This window comes from Sciurus vulgaris, assembly GCF_902686455.1.
Source record: "Sciurus vulgaris genome assembly, chromosome: 9".
Classification (NCBI taxonomy): Eukaryota; Metazoa; Chordata; class Mammalia; order Rodentia; family Sciuridae; genus Sciurus; species Sciurus vulgaris.
In genome coordinates, this window is record NC_136469.1 from 139,685,412 (window position 1) to 139,709,598 (window position 24,187).

General features: G+C 44.3%; 1 protein-coding gene across 1 annotated transcript in view; it reads left to right on the forward strand.

The window, feature by feature from the left end:
- The window catches only part of CLNK (cytokine dependent hematopoietic cell linker), a 158,471-nt gene extending 135,836 nt beyond the window's left edge, over positions 1-22,635 (forward strand). Inside the window, exons 13-17 of the mRNA XM_079153986.1 lie at positions 444-525; positions 8,981-9,374; positions 12,693-12,770; positions 16,388-16,543; positions 21,502-22,635. Of these exons, the coding sequence (XP_079010112.1) occupies positions 444-525; positions 8,981-9,374; positions 12,693-12,770; positions 16,388-16,543; positions 21,502-21,648 (857 nt within the window). The 3' untranslated portion in view covers positions 21,649-22,635. The remainder of the gene's footprint in view (positions 1-443; positions 526-8,980; positions 9,375-12,692; positions 12,771-16,387; positions 16,544-21,501) is intronic.
- The last annotated feature ends 1,552 nt before the right edge of the window (positions 22,636-24,187 follow it).

The following is a 24,187-nucleotide window of genomic DNA, read 5'->3' on the forward strand; positions in this document are numbered from 1 at the left end:
CATGCCTATTTCCTGTTGCCTTTCCTTGGAATGTAAGAACCATATCTGCCTTCTCACTATAACCCTAGATTCTGGAAGAAGACCTATTTCATAGAAGCTGTTCAGTAAATAATTGCAGAGTGATGTGGGTGAATGAGAATCAAGTTAGAAGTCTAAACTAACTGGTCTAGAATAATCCCTATGATATCTTCTAAGGCAATACTCTATATTTCTGGGAAATTAAGTAATTGTGTGTTCCAGATTGTAAATGCTCAATGTGATTTTTATAGTCTCAGAGAAAAGTCACCCCCAGGATCTAGAAGGGTTGTAGAGTTTCCAACGACACCAACATCCCGGTAATAATAATCAGAGGTTATTCAGATGGAATCACAGTCATTCTAGTTGGCCTCCAACTCCATCACCTTCAACATGCAATCTGACCAGATGACTTCACATCTTTACAGCTTCTTATGACCAGATGAGGCCAGCATCATGCCACCCTTCCCAAAACCGGAACACTCGCAAGATTCCGCTTGCTCTGACCAGGTGAGGAGCCACAAAGTCCTCCTGGGGTGGTTGCTTGCGGCCGCAGGAGTGCTTGGGCTGTCAAAGGAGAGGGAGGCAGAAGGTAAGAGCAGCAGAGAAGCCTGCCTCTGGGGGAGCAGTTGTTTTATCTCATTGAGACCCAGCCAATTTTTTGCTGGAGGGCTCTTAATTTTAGCCTGTGGGTATTGGGACTGTGTCCTCATCCCCCTTACCAGGACGTTTGCTGTTTAATCCCCAATGTGATACAACACCAAACAGAACACCCTTTCTTAACACAAATTTCTCAGAGAAAAATATATCACGTTATGGTGAAAAGACAATGAGCTTTTCAGTCAGACTTACACCTACCGTAGTTGTTTGATAGGTTTTGGCTTCTTTTATTTGCTTATCTAATTTATTGCACAAGGTCTCCTGATTTTAGCATAATTATCTTTCTTAGAATTATTTCCCAAACTAACTCTAAACGTTGGAATTACTCAGTTTCTTCGAGGTTCTCATTTCTGTCCCTAGAGCCTGTACAATCTCAGACGTCTATGTCCAATGTCAAGTGCATGTTGATCATCCCCATGTCTCCAGTTTCTGCCCAGACCTCCTGTCCTGGCTCCAGACCTACATATCCAGCTTTCCTTAGATAGTTCACAAGCATCACAATTGGGAAGGTTGGAAATTAAACTCTTCATTTCTACTCTCAATCGCAAGCCACCGATGTCCTCCTGAAAACTTTCTCACCTCTGTCATGGTGAGCTTTGCTCCCGTTGTCACGCTTCCCAACAAGCTGTTTCCAACTCCCAAAATCCTACTCCAAAACATGTCCTGAGTCTCCCTATGTCCCCCCACTTTTCCAGCTCTCAGCTGGAAACAACTCTGGTCTGCACTGTTGCGAGAGCTTTCTGCTGACACAGAGAAGCCCCATGCCTTCTTCCATCCCTGCAGACCTACCTCTTGGACTTGCAGACGAGGCACTGGATCCTGGCCTCTAGGCCTCCTTGCCCACTGCCTGGAGCACCCTCTCCCTCCTCCGTTCCCCCCTTCAAGGTCAGCATCTCACCCAGAAGTGCTCCTGAGATCCAGGGAAATGTCTCCTGCGAGTGACCTTTCACTGCCCCAGGGCGTTGGCCAGGTGTGCTATGATCGTGATGCAAGTGTGTCTCCCCTGCACGAGGCAAGCTCCACCAGAGCAGAGCGCGTGTCCCTGCATGTCATTGTCCCCAAACACGTTGTGCATCTAGAGGGCGCTCAACATGTGTTTGCTACATGAAAGAATCATGATTTTCATCTTAGTTTTAGTCGTGTTATTTTGGGCTTTTTTCTTCTATTCTTATAAAGTCTGTACTTAAGACCCGGACTATCCTCATAGGGTATTCCTCCTCTTTCAATATTTCCTAAAATCCTGGAAAATTAAGGAATTTGACTGCTGGTTATTTTCCCCAGACATTTAACAGAAGTGGACATTGGCTGCTAGTAAAGGGATCCTGGCTTCAAGAGTGGGGAGCCTGGATGGCAGTCTGACCTCTGGGGAGAGCTCGCTGTGGCAGCCTAAGGGCCTGCTGGCATTTTTACCTACAAAGCAAGCTGGGAGGCCCCACGGGCTTCCCTGGGGTAACAAAAACCAGATTCATACCCAGATAGTTCATAGGTGTTAGGAAAGGGTCAAGTTCCAGATAATTAACCCGGAGGCGCTTTGAGTCAATAGCAGGATTCTTGGAACAGAGCGTGTACCGTGTAATTAGAATTAACAGTCGTAGCACCTGGAGCTCTCCGCCCCGATGCGCACCGCAAGACAAAACGAACCAGAAAATTAGCGCAAGGTGCTAAGGGAAGCCGCCACCAACAGCCTTCAGCATCTCTTCTGCGTTTAGAAATGCGTATTGCTATTTTGAAGGTCTCATAGCCTTAGAATCCCTTTTTCTTTACGGATCTCCTTGTAATGGTCCATACCCTTTTCTCACCCAGCTCACATTTCAAGATGGAATGAAATTTCTGTGCTCTTCTTTCCACTAGAGCTGACTCTTGTTCGGTGAGCAGTTTCTATAGAATAGGAGCCCCAACCAGCTGAATATTAATTTCTATGACTAATGACAAGGCAAGTCAAACTCGTGACTTTAAAAAGTAAAAAGTCTGATGTGGGCTCACTGCAATGACCTGGGAAGAACTTCTGCAGATCAGTCGTTGTATTTCATATCTAATATTTGCTGGTCTTGGGAAAGAAGGGGAAGAGCCAGCCTGGTTGCTTTAGAAAACCAACAAATCTTCTAGCATGTTCAGTAAAATAAGAAGTGCTTTATGAATGCGATTTCGGCCATGACCATTGACCGTGCCCCTGGGTGGATTGTGAACACCACAGGAAAGTCTAACGTTCTGTCATTTCCTCTAGCTCTTCGTTCAGGCCGAGCCACCACAGTCTGCAAGACAGAGGTAAGGCACTTTAAGATTGTAAAACAAGCAGGTAAGTCACCACACTGTGATATTCCTGCACATGAATTAACTTTTGTGAACCTCACAGTCACTGAGCTGAAGTGTACAGATGTGATTAGCTCTTTTTCAGAATCAATAATATTCCATTCGGTTAATACGACAATTTTAATTCATAATTAAGTATAATCACTGAGGTGGTTTCCAGTGTTTTCCTTTTATGGCATTATGTTATGAGTGTTGTTGTAGACGTCTTTATTGTAGAATCATTTCTCTTTTTTAAGAGAAATTGCTGGATCTTAAAACATGTGTCTCTTTAATCACCTCAAATATATTTTCCAAGGTAGATGGATCGAACCAACCATTCCCCATCTTCTCCAACAGTTGTTTTTGATGAATAATTTTCCCAGTCCTTTGGGTGTGATAAAACAGTCTGGAAAATGGAAGGAAATGCAACCAACCCCTCTTACAGATTGATGGTAAAGATCACCCTAAGTACACGTATGATTACACGAATGGTATGAATCTACATCGTGCACAGCCATAAAAACGAAAAGTTATACCCCATTTGTGTACAATGAATCAAAATGCATTCTGTAAAAATAAAATATATACCAAGAAAAAAAATCCTAAGGGCCCTGGCACTAGTTCAGAGCGGCACGTGCACACCGTGGCCATGACATTAGAGTGGACTTTGATACTCATAGTATCATTTTTCCCAAGTTAGATCTGCTATGCGCCTCTACCTTTCTTTCTTCACTCCCAAAAAGAGGGTTATGCTGAAGGAAGTGCACCCCGGGTACAGTGGAGAGCTGAGGGGCACTAGTGATCTCCGTCCACTTCTGCCTCCCTCCCTACAATGGGGTCGCCTTTGAGCAAGTTCATTCTTTGAGCCTCACCCTCCCCATCCATAAAATTCAAATAGCTCACACTCATAGAGATATGATACACTCCTGTGCACACAGAGCCTCTGCTTGAACAGTGGGCGGCAGATGTGTCCTTAGATCCTGCCTTCTTTTTTGTATTCCCTTCTTTCTCTCTACCCAGCTGACCTCAGTAGACATCCCAGTTCCTCTATGGTCTCCTCCTTTCACTTCTGCTGCACGCCATCTGGGCCTTCTGTGTTTCCAATCTAAGATGAACTCATTTCCCCTAATGTACTGAAAGCTGTGATTAACACGAGGGTTTCATCCCCAGGAATCGCAGGGATCCAATGTCAGGAACAGCAGTGCTAAAGGTCAGATCAGGAGCATATGAATATATTGGCACATCTGGGTGGAAAACCCGGGGACTGAGTGGGTCCAGAAAGGGCATCGTTAATGGGGGTTGCAGTGATAGAGAAGCAGAATCATGACTTAGGAATCCGGAGTCTTGGCTTGGAAAATAAAACCATGCCAGGTTTGGTGGCACACACCTATAATCCCAACAGCTTGGGAGGCTGAGGCAGGAGGATCCTAAGTTCAAAGCCAACCTCAGCAACTTAGCAAGACCTTTGGCAACTTAGCTGTCTCAAAAAAAAAAAAAAAAAAAAAAAAAAAGGGACTGAGGATCTGGCTCAGTGGTCGAGCACCTCTGAGTTCCAACCACAGCCCCAAAATAAGAAAAAATAAATAAAAATTAAATTATGCATGGTACAAAGAAAAGATCGATAGAAGAATGAAACAGAAGTGTTAGAGAAGGGACCGACCTTCTCCAGCAGGAGCCCGGCAAACATCCCAGGTCTGTGGGTAGATCATTCATCCTGGGATCTTGTAGATAGTTCTCGACTTATCTCAGAGGAAGCAAGTCCTTAAAGAAGTCTGGAGCGAGCAGAGGAAACGCTTTGGCCTCCACTGTTTCCTCTTTCAGTCGACACACATGGCCAGGCTCCTGATTCATATCCAAAATCGGGGTCAGCCTCCTGCTGACCTGTGCCTAAGTCCCTGCAAACCCTCCACTGACTCGCTGCACATCCACTCTGCCAAGGAAAACTCCTGTTCTGGGTCACCAGTCCTGGGCCAAAGTTAGATGTGCAGAAAACACACCTGCCCCGCGCTCAGAATCCTTAGCCGAGCACAGCTTCAGCTTGCACGTATCATGGGTGGACATTGATGGAGACCAGTGAGAGCTATCCTTGTCTTGGAGGACAAGAATTTGGGGGAAGTTTAGTTCAGTCACAGGTAAACACGCTTGTTCTCATCAATGGGTTCAAGCCAGCCTTCAGGAAGAGAATGATCTACCCACACTACAAAAGGGTGCAAACAAAAAACAAAAGCATGATTTGACATGTTGGATGAAGGTCTAGAAAAGCCTGGTTGTGTCCCCAAACAGTGTCAGTATGCTTCTCTGACATTGCAATCGTGAAAGATTTGTTTTCCCTTTTATTTGTCATTTTTGTTTACTAATTTTTTTTCTTTTTGAAAACACATAGGGCTTTTGTCCTATAAAATTAAAGTGTAACATTAAATTAAAAAGTCTTCTAGTAAACGGCAATGAAATATCTGATTAAAATGTTTTATAAGTTACAATAGACTTAGGCATAAGAATTTTAAAATAAGCTGGGCACAGTGGCACACACCTATAATCCCAGCAGCTCGGGAGGCTGAGGCAGGAGGATCATGAGTTCAAAGTCAGCCTCAGCAACTGAGGCCCTGAGCAACTAATCAAGACCTTGTCTCTAAATAAGATATAAAACAGGGCTGGGGATGTGACTCAGTGGTTAAGTGCTCCTGGGTTCCATCTCTGGTACCAAAAAAAAAAAAAAAAAAAAAAAAAAAAAAAAAAAAAATTTAAATATTAGTGATTACTGATAAATGATTTTACAACCTTGCCTGTTATTGACCACCTGCTTTGTTATTCTTGCACTTACTTTGTGTGATCTCTTCATTGCTGTGAACCTCCTTTTCTAAGAAGAGTCCTATGTCATAGGGTTATAAAATGCAAATGCAGTGTTTGCTGAATGAAGAAGTTCCCCAAGCCTAACTGCTTCCCTGATTTTATAACAAAACTGAGTCATCACTCACAGTAGAATACAAGCTCAGAGTTGCATTCATTCAACAAAGATCCAGGCAGAGCTTCCGGAGAAAATTCTGCAGCAAAGTTGTTGAACTCATTCTCTGAACACACTACAAGTGCATAACTGTTTCCAAACACTTTTTGTTAAGCATACTCTTTAAATATTCAAGCAAGGCTTGCAGGGTTGAAAAATAATAAATCAGTTGCCACAATATCATGAAAAATTCAAACTCACTGAACACGGTGAGGAATGAAACACATAGTACGTGGCAGGAAATGGCAGTAATGGCCGTTTTATCCTCAAGAATGCTCTCACTGCTTCAACCAGACTGAAAAGGTGGCTGTGGTCATTTACACTGTGAGTCTCTGCATCCTGCTGCAGGTAACCTAAAATAAAGTTTTTCATTACACTCCATGTGCAGTGAGCACACCACTGGAAGTTTTACACCAACTCAAAGCTGACTTTTAAATGCTTAGTTTGCATATCTGGTTTTTGTTGTGATTATGAATATTCTGGATCGATTTATAGCATTTTGTGCCTATTTACCCGACTTTTTATTGATTTTTTTTAGTTTTTTTTTTCTGTAATATATTGGATTCATCTCTTCTTTATTCCCCATTTTTTCTCTTTTTTTGGAAGTTGTGTATTCCAAAATTATTCTTGCATTGATTACCTTTAACATTTTAACTACTTTTTTATTTTACTATTTTTTCATTTTTACAGACTTCATTTGATTCATTGTACACAAATGGGGTACATCTTTTCTTTTCTATGGTTGTGCAAGATGTAGATTCATACCATTCGTGTAATCCCACATGTATATAGGGTAATGATGTCTGTCTCACTCCACCATTTTTCATACCCCCACCTCTCTCTCATTACCCTCTACGTAATCTAAAGTTCCTCCATTCTTCTTTCACCCTCCATCCCCCACCTTCATTGTATATCATTATCTAATCAGGGAAAACATTTGGCCTTTGGTGTTTTGGGATTGGCTCATTTCACTTAGCATGATACTCTCAAATTCCATCCATTTTATCTGCAAATGCCATAATATTATTCTTCTTTATGGCTAAATAATATTACATTGTGTATGTTTGAGTTTTAAAAATCTGAAGCTGGTATTCTCTTCCCAAAGAATACAAATAAAGCATTTAAGAATATGGATTCTGCATCATTTGAAAGCTAAGCTTTATTATTTATAAAAGTTTAGAAGGAGGGGATTTCTTTAGTTATATTCACGTTTTTAAGGTCATAAATTGGTAGGTGAAATTAATTTACTATGACAAACTTAATTTAACCTTTAAGTAATTAGTTTTCCGTTACAAATATTTCAATGACATAAATTCATACAACAAACACTCCTGGGCTCAACATTACAAAGTACAGTCAATGGTTCCACTAAGATGGAGTTTTCCAAGTATCGGGAATACAATTTGCTCTTCTCAGACATCTTGGAGGGAAAGTTGGGTTTTGATGCCAAGAAGCAGAATTAATATATTCTAAACATTCTAAATGTTACAATGACTGGCATGTAAATATGTGCTGATGTTTTATTTAGTATTTCATCTAAAAGAATCATTGGGTTGAAAGTAGCCCATTCTTTCAAAGTTCTTAATAAATTAATCTATTAATTAATTAATCTATTAACCAGACTGTAATTTGGGTTATATTTTTAAACTGTATTGAGAGTATAATGCTTGTAATTGTCCTCGCATTGATCGCCTCTCTTTCATTGTATGTTACTTTTGTCCAGTATTTTACATACATATTTTATTCACATATTTTAAATCCTTTCTAAGTCTTATGATTTTTAAAGTTATTCCTTCCTTAAAATTAGTAACATTTACAAACATCTGGTTATTCCTGCTTGTACCTCACTCTATCCTTTTGATCTCAATTCAAGGAATTTTATCTTTTTTTGTGTTTGCTGGAAGGACATGCAATGGCTGAAGTATATAGAGAAAATGCCATATGGAAACTTGGCAAGTGGGGGAGTATCTTAAAGTTTAAGTTCCAGGGGATTCCAACCCTATCGATGATCTTTTTGCAGTGTGCTACTTTAAAATGCACTTGTCTATTAGACAGTTGAATTAACCTTTCACCCAGACATGATGTCGCAGCATCCATACATTGGTGCTTGGATATCCACCGTCTCCCAGTGGTAGCAGCGTGTGAGTTTGACCTCTGTGACTGTGACAAACACCCCAGATAATCTACTTTGTACAATGAAAAGGTTTACTTTGGCCCATGGCTTCAGAAGATTCAGTCCACGGTCACTTGGCCCCATCGCTATGGGCCTGTGATGAGGCAGAGCATTGTGGGGAGTGTGTGTGGTAGAGCAGGTGTCTCAGCTCTTGGTGGCCAGGAAGCAGAGAGCGAGGAAGGGCTGGGTCCCCACACTCCCTTCAAGGCACACCCCTAATGGCCCAACTTCCTCCTTAGGCCACAGGGCCTCAAGTGTACACTGCCTTCCAATAGCTCCATCCCCTAGGGACCAGGCCTTCGACACATGGGCTTTGGGGGGGACATTTAAGACCCACACCATAACAACGTGTGATAATACTTTTAAAATTACAATTGCAAGTGACACCACCAATCTCATCAGAAAAGTCTCTTGGGATGCTCTTATGTCAGCGGCAGAAGCAAGCCAACCTCAATTCCAACCTGCACTTGCAAAGTCCAAATTCGTAATTAGCAACAAATCTGCCCTTCTCCCCGTGAAGTGATAAGCTCACTTTCTCCATCTAAAAAAAAATGCTTACCAGCTACCTAAGTCTGAATGACCACAGTGTGCCTATCAGTCATTCCTTCAAGTTTAAAAAATGAGGTTTTATTTATTTGAAAAGTTATTATTCTAAGCTTTTTTTTAAAAAAGGTATTTCCTGAGTTGTGAATGAGCTTGGCAGGTTTAAGAAACTGAACAGAGTTCATCATGGCCAGAAGAGAGCGGGCGATGGAGGGAGGAGTGCGAGGAGGGAGCAACCAGGAGAGACTGGACTTTGGGAGCCTCAGAAACAGAAGGAAGAGGTTTCGATGTTCTTCCAGGGAGGAAGGGAAGCACAGGAGGATTTTGAAACAGGGGACGTGGCAAAGTCCGAATGACATTTTTGAAAGATTACTCCGGGTGTCCTATGGAGGGAGGGGAAGAGGCGCAAGCCGAAGCCAGAGAAGAGTGCAGAGGGAGCAGCCCTGGAGGAGAGGTGGTGGGGTGCAGGCCAGGATGGTGGCTGCAGACAGGCAGGAGGGAGGGTCCTCACCTCCTGCAGGGGAGGCGGGCCGAGCCAGTAATGCCAACCACTCAAGGGTGACTTCCCTCTTCCCAGATGGTGAGGGCAGCATGCGGGCCAGCCCTGCTCAGAGGGGCCAGTGTCCTGGAAACATGCCACCTCATAAAGACTCACGCTGGAGAAAACCTTTCCCTGCAAGACCTGATGAAAAGGTGAGATAGACTTCTTCACCTAGTCTCTGCAGGTGTAAGTAGCATCTGGAGAGAGCTGTAGTGGGCAGTGCCCCAAAGGAGACGGCTTGATTAGCACTGACTTGTTTCCCTTAGGGCTACATATTATTGGGTTTCAATATTTCTAACAGTATTATGTTGTATTATTCTTTCATCAGTTTCTTCAACTCCTATGTTTCCAGATTCTCAACGGGTTTTTTTGTTGTTGCTGTTTGTTTATTAATCCATAAAATAGAGATGTTTGGACTCTCAGAGTTTGAAAAATCTTGTGGGGGATTAACTAGGATTTATATATGGTAATTCTTTCTCCAATGAAATATTCAATATCACTTACTCGCTTCATCGAACCGTCCAGTGAACGTTTCCTGAGCACTTACTATGTGCCAGGCGATATGCTGGAGGTTATGGTTCCTCTCCCAGAGGAGACACACAGAGCGTGGGGAGAACAGTGTTCTTGTCTTTCGTCTCTTTCCTGTTCTGGCTCTAAAACCAGCTCCACTAATAGGATCTCCTCCTCCCGGACCACTCTGCACTCAGGCGTGTGGGGAAGAGCTTGCTTTGCGGCCGGTGTGTTCTCCTCTCCCTCGCCTATGCTGTCACTCATCACAGAAGGCCACTGCAGCACGGGCGGGTGCACTTCTGGTCTGCATCCCAAGCCCTGCATCACTCAGTGTTCTGTTCTAGAGCTTGCCAAGGTTGGCAGGCAGAAGCAGAGCGCATGGGGCATCTCCAGTCAATTCCTCCTTATCTTATGCTGTCTCAAAGGCCTTTGTTGTCCTTATACTCAAATTAATTCCAACCTAATTCTGAAAGTCGTCTTGGCCTCTTACTTTAGACTCTGGGAAACCACGGTCCATACTTCTCCTATTGCCCCTTCTCCTATACGTGGATTCCTTCCCTCTGCCATCTCTGTAAGCGGGGCATCCTGGCTTCTAACTGGATGTTACCTGAAGTCAGGACCCTGTCAGAGCCTGGGATTCCTTATGGTCAGGAGAGAGGCTCAAACTAGAACAGGATGTCCCCAAGTTCAATTATTTACTACCAACAACGGTATTTACTTAATGAACTTTAAGTTGACTGTTTTCTCTTTGACTCACTGCTCTAAATAACAATTTTTAAAAAAAAAAATAGTTTTCCATGCCATGGGAAAGTAGTCTTAAACTAATTCCACTCCCCAGTATTTCCCCTCAAAGAACTGAAAGTAGTCATGTAGATATGTGTATGCTCATGTTCATAATGAAATTAGTTCTAATAGCCAAAAGATGTAAAGAATCTATATGTACATTGAAAGGTGAATGGATAGGTAGAATGTTGCACACACACACACACACACACACACACACACGCACACACGCACACACACAAATTATTCAGCCCCCATAAGGAATGAAGTTCTGACACTTGCTACAACATGAATCGACCTTGAAAACAGTGTGCTAAGTGAAATACAAGGGACACAGCAGGACAAATGTGTGCTTCCTCTAGCCTGAGGGACCCAGAGAAGTCAAAACTCAGAGGAAAAAGGGGTAGAGGCATAGTTAATGTCTAATGGGTGCAGAGTTCCACTTGCAGAGGGTGGGAGAGCCTTGGCGATGGATGATGTGACAATGGCTTGAAAGTAACACTTAAATGGTGAATGTTTACATTATTTTACCACAATTTATTAGAAGTCATTGCAACAGAAGCGAAAGCAGGCCATGGAATTAGCAGGATCTCGTAGTCTGCCAGGGTCTCTCAACGGAGAGTTTCTCTTCTGTTAAAGGAGAGAGTAGAAATGTCAGAGACATTAAGGAAATGCATAGAAATGAAATGTTGCCCTTGACTCACTCAGAGGTCTAGAACACTGCTTCTGCCCCCATGTAGCTCAGAGCAACACCTCGGCCCCCCTCACGGACACGCCTGGGGACACGTGGGCCTAGAAACTGTGCACATCCTCCAACTTGAACAATAAGTCAGTACAGATGAAGCGCACCATGAAGGAGCCCTGCCAAGCCCCCAGGCTGCCAAGAGCACCCGGGCTGCAGACAGCTCACACTGCAGCAGGAGGCGGGGTTCCAGGCCCCTCATCCTGGGATCCTACCTCACGGTTCTCTGACAGCAGCATATTGGAGTCCCTTCTGGACCCTCCCAGCACCTCTGCTCCCTGGGGCTGTGAATGAGGTGAATTCATTTAATACAAAGGAGGCCTCAAAGAAGAGATGACCCTGGGTCCCCATCTCGATGGAAGAGAACAGACAAGCTGGGTAACAGAAAGGGCGGGAATAGCTGGGGCTCTGGGCCCAGGGCTTGCTCCTGCTCTGAAGCTCCTTTCTAGGAATGGCAAGGCCATCTGGCTGCCAGACATGTCCTGAGATGGGGGGCAAGAAAGGAAGTGGCAGGTGGGCCTAGCACATGCCTGCCGATGCTGCTCATGCGTGCTCACCGTCCCATGGACTGGGTTTGCCGGGAGGCCAGACTCCAACTGAGGCACCAAAGACCCAGCATCATGGCCTTAAATCTTGCCAAAGATGAGGCAGGTTTTGACTTCCTGAACCTCTACTGTCCCTCTAATGAAGTTAACACTACCTGTCACGCCTGTTTCACGGAAATAGTGGGGGTAGAGCCCAGGGCCATCAAAAAGGGCCCTGTCGAGGGGTCACTCAATATTGTGATCCTTGGCATCCTCTGAAGGGATTGCAGGTCCATGGTCTGTGTTTCCAATTCTTTCCTTCTCCCTGTTGTGGGGGAATTTATAATCAAAAGAATCTAAAACGCTTTATCAGCAGTGTAAATAAGGGAGTGCTGCAGAAGGAAAACACCGTCCACTCGGGGATTCAAATCTCAGTCCCAGCACATGGCTACATGCAGGTGGCACGCAGACACTCCACCGGCACCTGTCTCCCTCCTCGCTGCCTTTACGATGGCAGGGGAGTCAGGCTCCACAGCGACATTCATCCCACCTCGATCGGCTTCAGCAGAGTCACGAAGCCTGAGAGATGGAGGGTTTATCATCCACCCTGAGAGCGGAGCCAAGGCTCCCTGTCCATCCTTGGAACATGACTTCCACTCACTGCCAAAGCGAACATTCTCACTCCTGACAACCTCAGAATCCCCGGCTGCAGTCATTTTTTCTGTGTCCTCCTTCTTCAAGCATCTGTGGGCACGTCCAGGTTCAAGGACAGGAATTCGAGTGCTGAATTTCTACTACAAAGTCGTCTGTAACTGGGCACTGGTGGAACAAGAATAATGTCATAGTGAAGTACTCCATAGTTAGACCCTCTCTTTGGTCCTAAAATGTTCTTCCTCGAACCTGTTCTGTAGGATGTCCGGCACAACCAGTGGTACGTTGGACAGTACGGTCGCCAGGAAGTAGAAGAGGCATTAATGAAGGAGAACAAGGTAATGCCTCTGCAGGGGCCATCACAGGTGACACAGTCGCCTTATGCTTTTCTGTTGTAGGTCACGGGCTGTGACGGGCAGCATGCTCCGGCGTGGTGGTTCCTGCAACACCCTGCGTGTCTCAGTGTTGGGAGGCTATCATCGAAAAGAGGATTTAAAAGTGGACAGTTTCAGATCTGTAACTTGGTTTTGCCATTTACCAGCTATGTGACTTCCTCGAGTTCCTAAATAACCTTACCTCTTGTTAGTTTTTAATTAATAAATTGAAAAATAGTAAAATCAATCCCAAGGAAGTAATTGGAGATCAAATGTGGAAACACTGGAAGTTTCTTCCTGCTTTCCTCAAGTCCCATCTCCTCACTAAAGATCTGCCTAAGGCACATCAGGTCCTCATGTTTCACTTCTTCAGGAAAGGAACAGGGACCATGAATGCTGCGTAGTCAGGATGTGACAGGTTATGCTGCAGTAACACACTAGCTCAGGATCTCAGCCATTTAGCATAACCACATATTGTTTCTCACTTGCACTCCATGGTCTGTTTAGGTAAATCCAGGCTGCTGGCAGTGCTGTCTCCCTGGTGTGCTTCCACCTTTACACTCTGGATCTTTGCACTCTCAGAAGTAATGTACTTCACCTCTGTTCGCATATCATTGACCAAATTCACATAACCAAACCTAACCTCAAAGAGGATGGGGAAATACAAACCTACCAGGTAGCCAAAAGAAAAGAACTAGAATATCTGCAATCAGATCAAATGACTACCATGACTATCATCACAAAGCAAATAATTATCACACAACTACTATGTGCAGAAAACTATTCTAGGCAGCTTAGAAGTAATATAAAGTTTCTCAAGACCAATTAAACATCAAAACCTGACTAGCTCAGTTGATAGAGTGCTTGCCCCACATGCACAAGGCCCTGGGTTCAATACCCAGCACCACAAAAAACAAAATTAAAAAAAAAATAAAAAACCTATACTCAACTAACCAGTACGGTGGTCATTATTGAGTAAGGAAACACAAAAATGAGTCAGTTAATCAAGGAATAAATGATGGGTCTCCAATAAATTTTAATAAAACATTGTTCTCAGAATTGATAAATAAATAAATCCAATTATATCTATGTTGCTTTGTTAAACAGAATCATGGCCCACCCCAAGATGTCCACACCCTAATCCCTAGAACCTGTGGATACATCACCTTATATGGAAAACAGGACTTTGCAGTTGAGATTAAGTTGAGGATCTTGATGTGGGGAGGTCACCCTGGGCTATCTAACTGGGCCCAGTGTCATCACAAGGATCCTTATAAGAGGGAGCAGGGGTGTCAGAGTCAGAGAGGACATCCAATGATGGAAGTAGAGGTCAGACTGATGGGGAGACAGGAGCCATGAATTCTAGCTGCTTTAGAAACTGAAAAGGTCATGGAAACAGACTTTCCCCAACTGGTACAAGCCAATGAGATCCATGTTAGACTCCAGACTTCCAGAGCTGTTAAAGAATACATTTGTGTTTCAACAGAGGTGCCAGCAAAGTATCCTGAGCATATCAGGAATAAATAGAACTATCCCATTTCCTGGATGAGGAGACCGAGGGTAAGACAGGCCTGTGTCACAAAGGAGAAAGTGGCAGAACGTGAATTCAAGATCTGTGCCCTTTTCACTAACCCTCAGCAGCCTCTAGGAGGCACTGCAGTGTTCACAGCCCGAGTAGCTGGGTGATGCCCACCTCAAGGACCTCCCCTTCCTCTAAGAGGCTGTGCTGGCCTCTGCTGGGAGAATGGCAGGCACAGGAGGTGGACCCAGCGTGGGCTCCCTCCTTGGCTGGTCAATGCCAAATGCACTCTGCACCCTCAGAGTCTGTTTCCCACAAGGAAATGGCTCTTGGAGGACCTGCATGTAGGAGCCCGGGTGTGGACCGTGCTGGAAAAGCAACATGCATGTCGCAGATGCCCCTCCGACAATATTTCATGTGGTCATTCAGTAAATGGTTCGTCCCTCCAGTTTGTGCCTGCCTCTGCCTCTTCCCAAGAGGCGTGGAGGAAAAAAACAATCTAAGTTGAATGACTTCATGATTTCCTTTGCATAATTTCCTTTTCTGTTTGCTTCAGTTGTGTCAAAATGTGTTTCCCATTTATGAAAGATAATTTAATTTAAACTGTGGGATTTCCCAGATTTCTTTTGACAAATTCATTGCAGAGTTTAAGATGATAAACCCGTAACTTGGCCTGGAGCCGTGGCCCCCTCTCCCTGTCTGATCTTTGGCAATGTTCTGTGCTGGAGTATTAAGGCTTCAATTATGGATGAGTGTTTCAGGCAGAACAAGTTCCAGAAAAATTCCTCAATCACACTTTATATGATTGGAGGCTGGAGTATTTGAAGAGACAGAATCTGAGTTTGACTTTCAGGTTTTCCATTTACTGACTGATGCTTTAGGAGGTTCACTTAAGTTCTTAGGCCCCAATTCCCTTACCTTTAAAGTGATATTAAAATACCTGTCCCTCAAAGTTAATGCAAAGATGAAGAAAAGTGCATGACGTGCTCGTCACCTTGAAGGAACTCAGTAAACCTTATCTTCCTTCCATGTAGTGTAGGGACTCTATAAATTTAGTGCATTGGTCACATTATGTAGCAATGTATAGTACTATTACCATTATTACATATATTAACATCTGTAACTATGAATATTAATTATAGCTAATTATATGTAAATACTATATACAACACATACCTATAAACAGATATTATATAGCTATTATAGATATTATATGTAGCTGATATAGACATATTATATATAATCCACGCCTATAGAGATATTACACATGACATATATAGACACAATACTATATATAACCTACATCTATATACTTTATATAGAGACATAAATAATTGTTATAAATGAAAACCTATATCTAAAATATCTATTTTTATAAATCACTTATAACCTTCTATACTGTAATCCATACAGTCAGTTACAAAAGTGTCAGCCTTTCTCATCATATAAATGATACAAGGTAACTACAAAGCCAAGTCTCATCCTGGGTTCAGGAGGCCTGCTCTGCCTCTCAGCCCTTCACCAGGCCTTCCTCCTGAGCCTTTCCCTGGAGTGCACCTGATCACCTCTGCCCAGGGACTGGTCTTAGTCCTTGGACCCCTTGATCCTCTTCACCTTTTGGAAACCCTCCCTCTACCATGCTGGGTAACACCAAGGCTCCTGGTTTTCTCCTTCTCTTGGCAGACTTCCTCCTGTGTCCTCCTTGCCCTGCCTGCCCTTGCCTTCACCTCACCGGTGTATTCCATCCTCTCTCACAGGGTCTCTCCATTGTTCTGATATTCAACTCCTCAAAGCCCCCTGCTTCTATGGTTGCAGGCATTGGGCTGAGGTCAGGAAGATTTGAAAGAAGGGAGAGCCAGGATCCACCCAGGGCCCTTCTCAGAAAGTAATAAGAACCCTCATTCACTTAGATGCTCACTTAAAACATACTGCATCGATTGAATAAACAACTGTTTTGCCTAAAACTAAGCAACCCCATCTGGGACTCTAACCCACAGGAACATGGTTACACAGGCCGACACTGATGTACCTGAAAAGATGACCATTATTCCTTTTGCTTCAGGATGGTACTTTCTTGGTCCGAGACTGTTCCACAAAATCCAAGGCAGAACCCTACGTTCTGGTGGTTTTTTACGGGAACAAAGTCTACAATGTGAAAATCCGCTTCCTGGAGAGGAGTCAGCAGTTCGCACTGGGAACAGGACTCCGAGGAGATGAGGTGTGTACTACCTACCTGCTCCCCTTTCCCAGGCGACAAGCGGCAGATACAGGTAGAGTCTGGAGGCTGCCACAGGCCTGTGCCCATGAATGAGCGCACAAGTGAAGGAGCAGACCAGCGCACATACCTGCCATGCACGGCCACACCCAAGGCCTGCTTCCAAACTAAGAGGCGAGTGGCCAGGTCCTCCCACGTGGTGAGGACCGGCAAGTGGAGGAATGTCAGACACCCCAACAGTGCCAGCACACGTGAATCCTGTGGCGAATGTTAGTTACTATACTTTCATTATTCTTAATGAGTTCTTTTAATAAGTAGAATGTCATCCAGTAGAATGTCGTCCTACTCTAATGAATGCTTACTGTCGATGGACTTGCCAGCTCCAATTCCCTTTATCCTCCTACATCTTCTTCCAGCTCATAGAACTCCCTTTTTTAAAGTTTTTTTTTTTTTTAGTTGATAGATTTTTTAATTTATGTATTTATATGTGGTGCTGAGAATCAAACCCAGTGCCTCGCACATGCTAGGCAAGTGCTCTGCCACTGAGCCACAACCCCAGCCCAAATTTCTTGTTTTTAAGAAAAGCTTTTTATCAATCCCCAGCACCACAAAAAAAAAAAAAAAAAAAAAAAAAAAAAAAAAAAAAAAAAAAAAAAAAGCTTTTATAAATGCTTGGGTTAAAAGGCTCCTTTTCCTTAGAGAATGCAGGATGTGGATGTCGTGTGGCTTAGCATGTGCCAGGGGTCATTTAATTTGATCTTTCACTTGGTCCTTGAAAAGCTATGGGAAGGACACATTGGTCAGTCCCTTTTACTGGTGAGTAAACTGTGTGTGTGTAACAAAGTTTTGCCAGCACGTCATCTTTGGTCTGTTAATAGGAGAGACGAGGCAGAGCCACTCTGTAGTCAAATCCTCATGGAGTTTAAGCAGGTTCTCAGCTGGTCACCAACAGCCTTTGCAGTGTGGAGCTCTCAACTAAGGCAGCCCGTAGCCCTGACCCTTGGTTCCCAGATAAGCTGCTCCAGTTATTGCCACTGAGGACCCTTAGGAACCCAATGCCTGTTTTAAGAAACCTCTTTTTTCGTTAATCCAGAATTTCCTCTCCTTTGCGTCCTTCAAACATGGGTTTCCTTTTCTTGTACTTGCTGAACTCTTCCATGCCTTGAGTCTGTGTAGGCACCACTCTGTGCAGTTAACAACCATTAACTAACCTGATCCACAAAGTTCCCAGAGCCACCCTGTGAGTCAGGTGCAGCTGACACCTCCATTTAACAGATGGTGAAACAGAAGCATAGAAATGTTAAGTAACTGGTTCAAGGTCATGGCTAATAAACAGTAACACTGGGAGTCAATATAACTTGAAAAAAAATGACTTCCTCATAGGGTCACAGATAACATCAGCACCAAATGCAAACAATCCCCTTCCCTTTTGAAAACAGCGCAGAACAAGCAGGCTGAGGAAGAGTTAACACCCATGGCGCTCACTGTTGGCTGGGCCCTGGGTGAGCAGTTGCATTTTGTGGGGAAGTGGGGGACCTTTCTTCCTGCCTCTCCTCAAGAGGAGCTGTCCTTTCACCCTTTCAGTCTGAGCCTTCGCCTTGCTGGGGAAGAAACTCACATCTTTAAGGAAAGACAGAGGAAGGTGACACAGCAAGCGCAAGACATCGCTGGCTCCTGCCTCTGTGCTGCATCACATGGCACTGTCACCAACTCTGCAGGAAATGCATAATGAGAAGAGGGTATTCAAGGACGGTCATCAGTTCACGTGCTTGGTCGCCATCCCCAAGCTTCAGAATGTGACTGCAGAAGCATGCAGCAGCACCTGACTCATGGCAGGCGCATAGAGGCCGGTGCTTAATGAGCCCGTCCAGTCCACCTCGTGTGATCCCTGAAAGCGCTTTCCTTAGGGCTGTGTGGCCCGGCATAGCAAGGACCCTGAGGGCTGCAGGAGAAGTCTGGGTCAGGCCCCAGGAAAGCTCTGCACGTCCACACTCCTCACCAGCATGAGGGTGTGCAAACCCCGTAGACCCCCAAATCAAACACCTGGGCAGCTCCATTTTGCTATATATTAAGATACATGGGTCATGCAACTAGCCAGATGGCTAGAAATTCATTCCTGAATTCAGATTTAGGGATTATCCATGGGATAAGTTTTCTGAGGGCACTATTATAAATTACCACAAACTGGGTGACTTGAAACAAGAAAAATCTCCCTCTGTTCTGGAGACGAGAAAAAAATCAAGGCATTAGCAGAAGACGATCCATCCAGAGACTCCCGGGTGTGGTCCTTCCTCAACCCTGCTATTGCTGGTGGCTGCACCGTGGTCAGCTGCCATAGCGTGTGACCCCATCTTCCCGGTCTCTGGCTCTGTGTTCACAACACCTCCTCTGCTCTGATTAAAACCTCCCACCACTTTAGTAAACACCCGATTGCAGCCCGGGACCCCAGATAACCTAGGATGAGTTCCTCTCAAGATCCTTAGTTTGTACCATTTTTACCAAATAAAATTAGATTAGCCCTTTGAACATGTAAGGTGATAGCCATCGATTCTGGGACAAGGACGTGGAGGTGTGAAGAGGGACACCATTCAGCCCACCTGCCCATTTTCTCATGCAGTGGTCAAACATTTATGTTATGTCTCCACCTTGCTAGGCTCAATGCTCCGTTCTGGGGACAGACTGAGGAAGGTGGAGTCCCTGCCACCCAGGGATACTCTGTTCACCTGTGCCCACCTTTTCAGGCACCTAAGCAAGAGTGAGACTGGGCCAACACCTGTCCTGGCCAGCCAGGGAGCCACCTGCCCTAAGCAACCTGCGGGGCTGTATCTGCTGCCAAATGCCAGTCCTATATCTAAGCTTTCTGAGTCCTGGTCGCATTCTGGGAAAGATGAAAGAAGAGAGCAGTTTCGGTTACCAGTTCCTCCACGAATGCTTACAAGTTTCTGAAACACCAATGTTTACTTGATAACTTGAACTTGAGAGACTAAGACTTAGATGAACGATGAAGGACCGGTTTCTTTCTCACTAGCATCTTCTTTTACCTCCTCCTCCCTTAGCCTTTCCCAACCCTAGCACTGCTCTTTCCTCCTTTAATTTCCATGTGTGTACCTGATTTTTTAGCAAGACAGAAAAGAGAAACATGTATGATAAACACAGTAAATTTAAACAAACTTTAAGATCTCATTTTAGGCCAGGCATGGTGGCACATGCCTGTTGTCCCAAGAACTCCAGGAGGCAGAGGCAGGAGGATCACAAGATTGAGGCCAGTCTCAGCAACTTGAAAAATCTAAAAAGTACTGGGGATGTAGCTCAGTGTAAATCACCCTGATCCTCACTACCAAAAAAAATTAAAAAGATCTAATATTAAGATGTCATTTGCTGTCCCACTGAAAAAATAATTTAATACAAAAATAATAACAGTTATAATCTTTTCTAAAAGTCTCTTTGGGCAACATTTCAGTTGTGGGCATGTCACTAGAAGTCAATAATAAATGACAGCATGATTAACCGTACCTGCCTTGCTTCCTGCTCCTTGTCAAATTAGGATTCCATATAACATATTATCCATTTAGTAGATCATTAAAACAATTATTATTGAGTTCATTGTTTCAGGGCAAGCCTGAGGAAGACAGAAAACAAGTTAAACCTGTGTCTTGCCCTCTCAGTCTCTGACAGTGTCTGTGCCAGAGTTTTCAATGATAAACTGTCTTTCAGCTTATCTAAGTCTGTGTGGGATTCTACAACAAAATACCATAGAACTGGCAGCTGGTGGCTTGTAAACAACAGAAACTTATTTCTCCCAGTTCCAGAGTCTGGGAAGTCTAAGATCAAGGAAGCCTTGGTGTCCTAGTTCATAGATGGTACCCTCTCACCATGCTCTCACGTGATGGAAGGTCTCTCTGGGCTCTCCTTCATAAGGACACTAATCCCATTCATGACGGTGCCATCGTCATGACCTAAGAACCTCCCAAAGCCTCACCTCTTGATACCATTACCTGGGGGGGTGTTCTGTCCTGTTCCCCAAAGAAAGAAGCTCCATTCCCGACCCTGGCCACACAGCTGTGTGACTCTGAGGAAGTCAGTACACTCCTCTGAGTTGTGATCCCCTTAGCTCTTCAGGAAGATCATCCTACCTGCCCTGCTCACCTCATGGGCTTGTGAAGGAGGCTCAGGTGGAGGCAGACAGAGCAAGCCTTCCCAGCTACCTTCTAACACTGCCCTTAAGGAGCTCATCCAAACCACCAGTCGGAATGGCTGCATGATTCAGCACAAGTATTCCCCTACCATCCTTGTCTGTGCTCCGTACATCCTGGTTTTCAAGTCTCAGACCCTCCTTGCCTAATATTTAGAATCTCTGATAACACAAAGCCCATTTCAAGTCTGTACCCTGAACAAAACAGCTCCTGGTTCCCCAAAACATGAAATAATCTTACTTCCCATTAAATTGCTGTAGCACTTTGTGTCTCTAGAAACTAAATCTGTGGTCTCCTCCCTGCTTCACGAGAAGCCCAGGGAGGAGAGTCAGGCTGGCCTAGGACTAGTGGCCCTGTGTGGTCACCACTCCTGTGTGCTAACTAGACTCCTGAGGACACAGGGCTGGCCGGGAGGAAAGCAGCATGGGCACTTCCACAGCTTCTGGGCCCCAGCCCGCCTCCTCCCTTCCGGCCCGTGGGTCTGACTCCGGAACGCTCCGTGGGAGGAAGTGTGAAGAGCTGCTTGGGGTCCACCGTGGTCCCTGCAAACACCTTTACTCCGTCTCACTTTCTCATTCTTGTCACTCATCCTTCAAGAGTGTCTTTGCCAAATACTTAAAATAAAACCACTCTCTGATATATCTCTATAATATGAAAATTGTGCAATGAGGTCCCCTCGTCCCTGAGTAGAAGAGAGCACGTTGTAACATGGTGACCCACAGACACAAAAAATTGCTAAAACTGTCACCTCTCCTTTGTGTGTTGCAGAAGTTCGATTCTGTGGAAGACATCATCACATACTACAAGTGTTTTCCCATCACCCTCATCGACGGCAAAGATAAAACTGGGGTCCATAGGGAGCAGTGCTACCTCACCCAGCCGCTGCCCCTCCCTGGACACTTCCCGCCTGGGTAGCCTGGTCCTTGCTTCCTCCTCGTTCAGTGAAGTCAACGCGTACATCCTTTTGCATTTATTTCAAAAGATTATTTTCTGTGTCTTTAAGGGATGACTTTTTTGACTTTGTAAAAAAGTAAACATTGTGTAATTGAAATTGGAAAAAATCAAACATGATTTTGAAAGTTTAAACAGAAATATGTGTAATGTGCAAGGATAAAAATCAGGCTTTTAAAAGTATTTTCTAAACAACAACAAAACAAACCTATCAACAGGCCATTATGCTCATGTTGCAGCAAAGGTTGCAAAAAGTTATCGCTTAAAGGTATTGTCATGTGCAGCTGGCCAGCACATGACAAGACTGAATGAGGTGCCCAAACCTGCCTCTCCACAGGGTGCTGAGCTGGCCTTTGTCTCAGAATTGCTTGGGGTTTGCACATTTACAATGTTCAGATGATTCCTTAGGCTAAAAATGTTGGGGGAATGTTAGTTCTACTTTATTTATAATTCAGGAAATTCTATTATAGGGATGAAATGTGTATGAGAAACAAGAGCACTTGTGATTATCAGCTGAAGGACAAAAACTGCAAACACTGACTATGGCCTGAAATGTCCACAGGGCCAGTCTCTAGCAGACTCTGTTTACCGTAACTTTGAGACAAATAAAATTAGCAAATTCTAGGGAGGAGCTTGGATCACATCCCATTCCAATATAAGGCAAGCATATATCTGAGTGAAAGTAAATATTTTTTAAAAATAATTCCAATAATGGATTTTCATTCAAAGGCACAGAAGAACTGTCCTCAAATTAGTGCTGATTCTTGCAGTGACACTGCGTGACAAGACATAGTCTCCTCTCCAGATGAATGGGATTTAATTTTAGTCCTGTTTTGCAATACAGTTGAGGGAGTGAAGATTCAAAGAAGTTATTGATCTCACTTAATATAAGAATGAGCCCAGCGGAGCGTGGTGGCACACACCTGTAATCTCAGTGGCTCTGGAGGCTTAGGCAGGTGGATCACAAGTTCAAAATCCAGCCTCAGCAGTTTAGAGAGGCCATAAGCAACTTAGTGAGACCGCATCTCAAAAAGTAAAAAGAACTGGGGATGTGGCTCAGTGGTTAAGCACCCCTGGGTTCAGTTCCCGGTACAAAAAAAAAGAGTCCAGATTGTGATCCACTGAGTCAAGCTTCATGTAACTACATCTGCCCAGGCACCATTTGGACCCTACAGAATTTTCCAACTGAGGTAAAAAGTTAGCTTAGATAAAAAGAAAAAAAATTAAATACGGACTTACCTTAAAATAAAGAAATTCTTATAGTGGAGTAAGTTTTTTAAAAAAGTACTTTGAAATTAAGGAAACACCATGACTTCAAAGTGTAAGTGTGAAATTCATGGGTAGTTATGTAATGGGAGCTCTAATGCGGAAGTAAACCTAATGGAATTAAAGGCAATAGAACCAAATGAAAGCAACATCCAGGGTAGTCTCTTCCCTAAAACAGCAGAGAAGGAGCTCTCTGGGCAGAGCTCATCATGGGCCCAAACACCAGCTCAGGTGCCCACCCTCACGAGGGCACCGGAAGTGATGTGTCCGAGACAGCTCGGGAGTATTTGAGGAGGAAGCTCCTTGTGACGTTCTGTGAAGGGTGGACCTGGTAGACAGGAGACCCATGCAGCTGCTGCTCTGGGAGCAGAGAGGGCAAGAGGCAAGAGTAGGAGACACATAGTATGACTGGGCGGCAGCTCAGGGAGTCTTGGCCAGACCATGGTGAGACCCATGGCAAAGGTTGCTCATAGATCAGAGTGTCACACAGGCAGAGGTGGCCCGGCCTCGGTGTCTCTCCACGGTCTTTGCCCAGTTCCCTGCAAGAAAACATACCTTCAGGTCCTGAGGCAGACCCAGAGGGTGCTACTCAGGGAGGCAGTCAAATTGTAACTGTATTTGATCCTGACAACAAACAGTTCTATAAGGTAGACAGGGTAGGTATTACTAATGCACTTTATAATTGAGGAAATTGTCCTTCATTGACCAAAATCTTAGAGTGATATAGTTGTGACTGGAGCCAAGGTTCTCACAGGTGATTCTGTTTGGTTTGCCTGCTTTATTGGTTATTGAAAATTCAATACAGGGGTTGGGCATGCCCACATTCCAGGGTTTAATCCCTTCTCTACCCTTATGCATTTTCAGTCTAAGAGAGTCACCTGATACTCAGCCTCAGTAGAGCAGCAGGATTGTGGCCGTGTCTAAGGAGAGTGTCTATGCAGTCGCTGTTTCTTTCAAACTAAATGATCCCCATTTTGAATCTTTATCTCTGTCATCCTAGTGAAGAACTCTCAGGGCACACATTTGCATCCAGCATGTGTGTGTACTGTGGGGAATTACTGTGGGTTAGGAACAGAGTAGTGAATAAGTGATTCCAGACAAGTGTGCAAATAAGTAAGTCACTTTCAGCTGGTTTCCCATGACTCTGTGTATTTCCATTTTAACACTTACCACTGAGAGCTCGTGCAGTGAGACCAACAGCAAATATTTTAATGAATCTCCCAATGGCTTTGAAAAG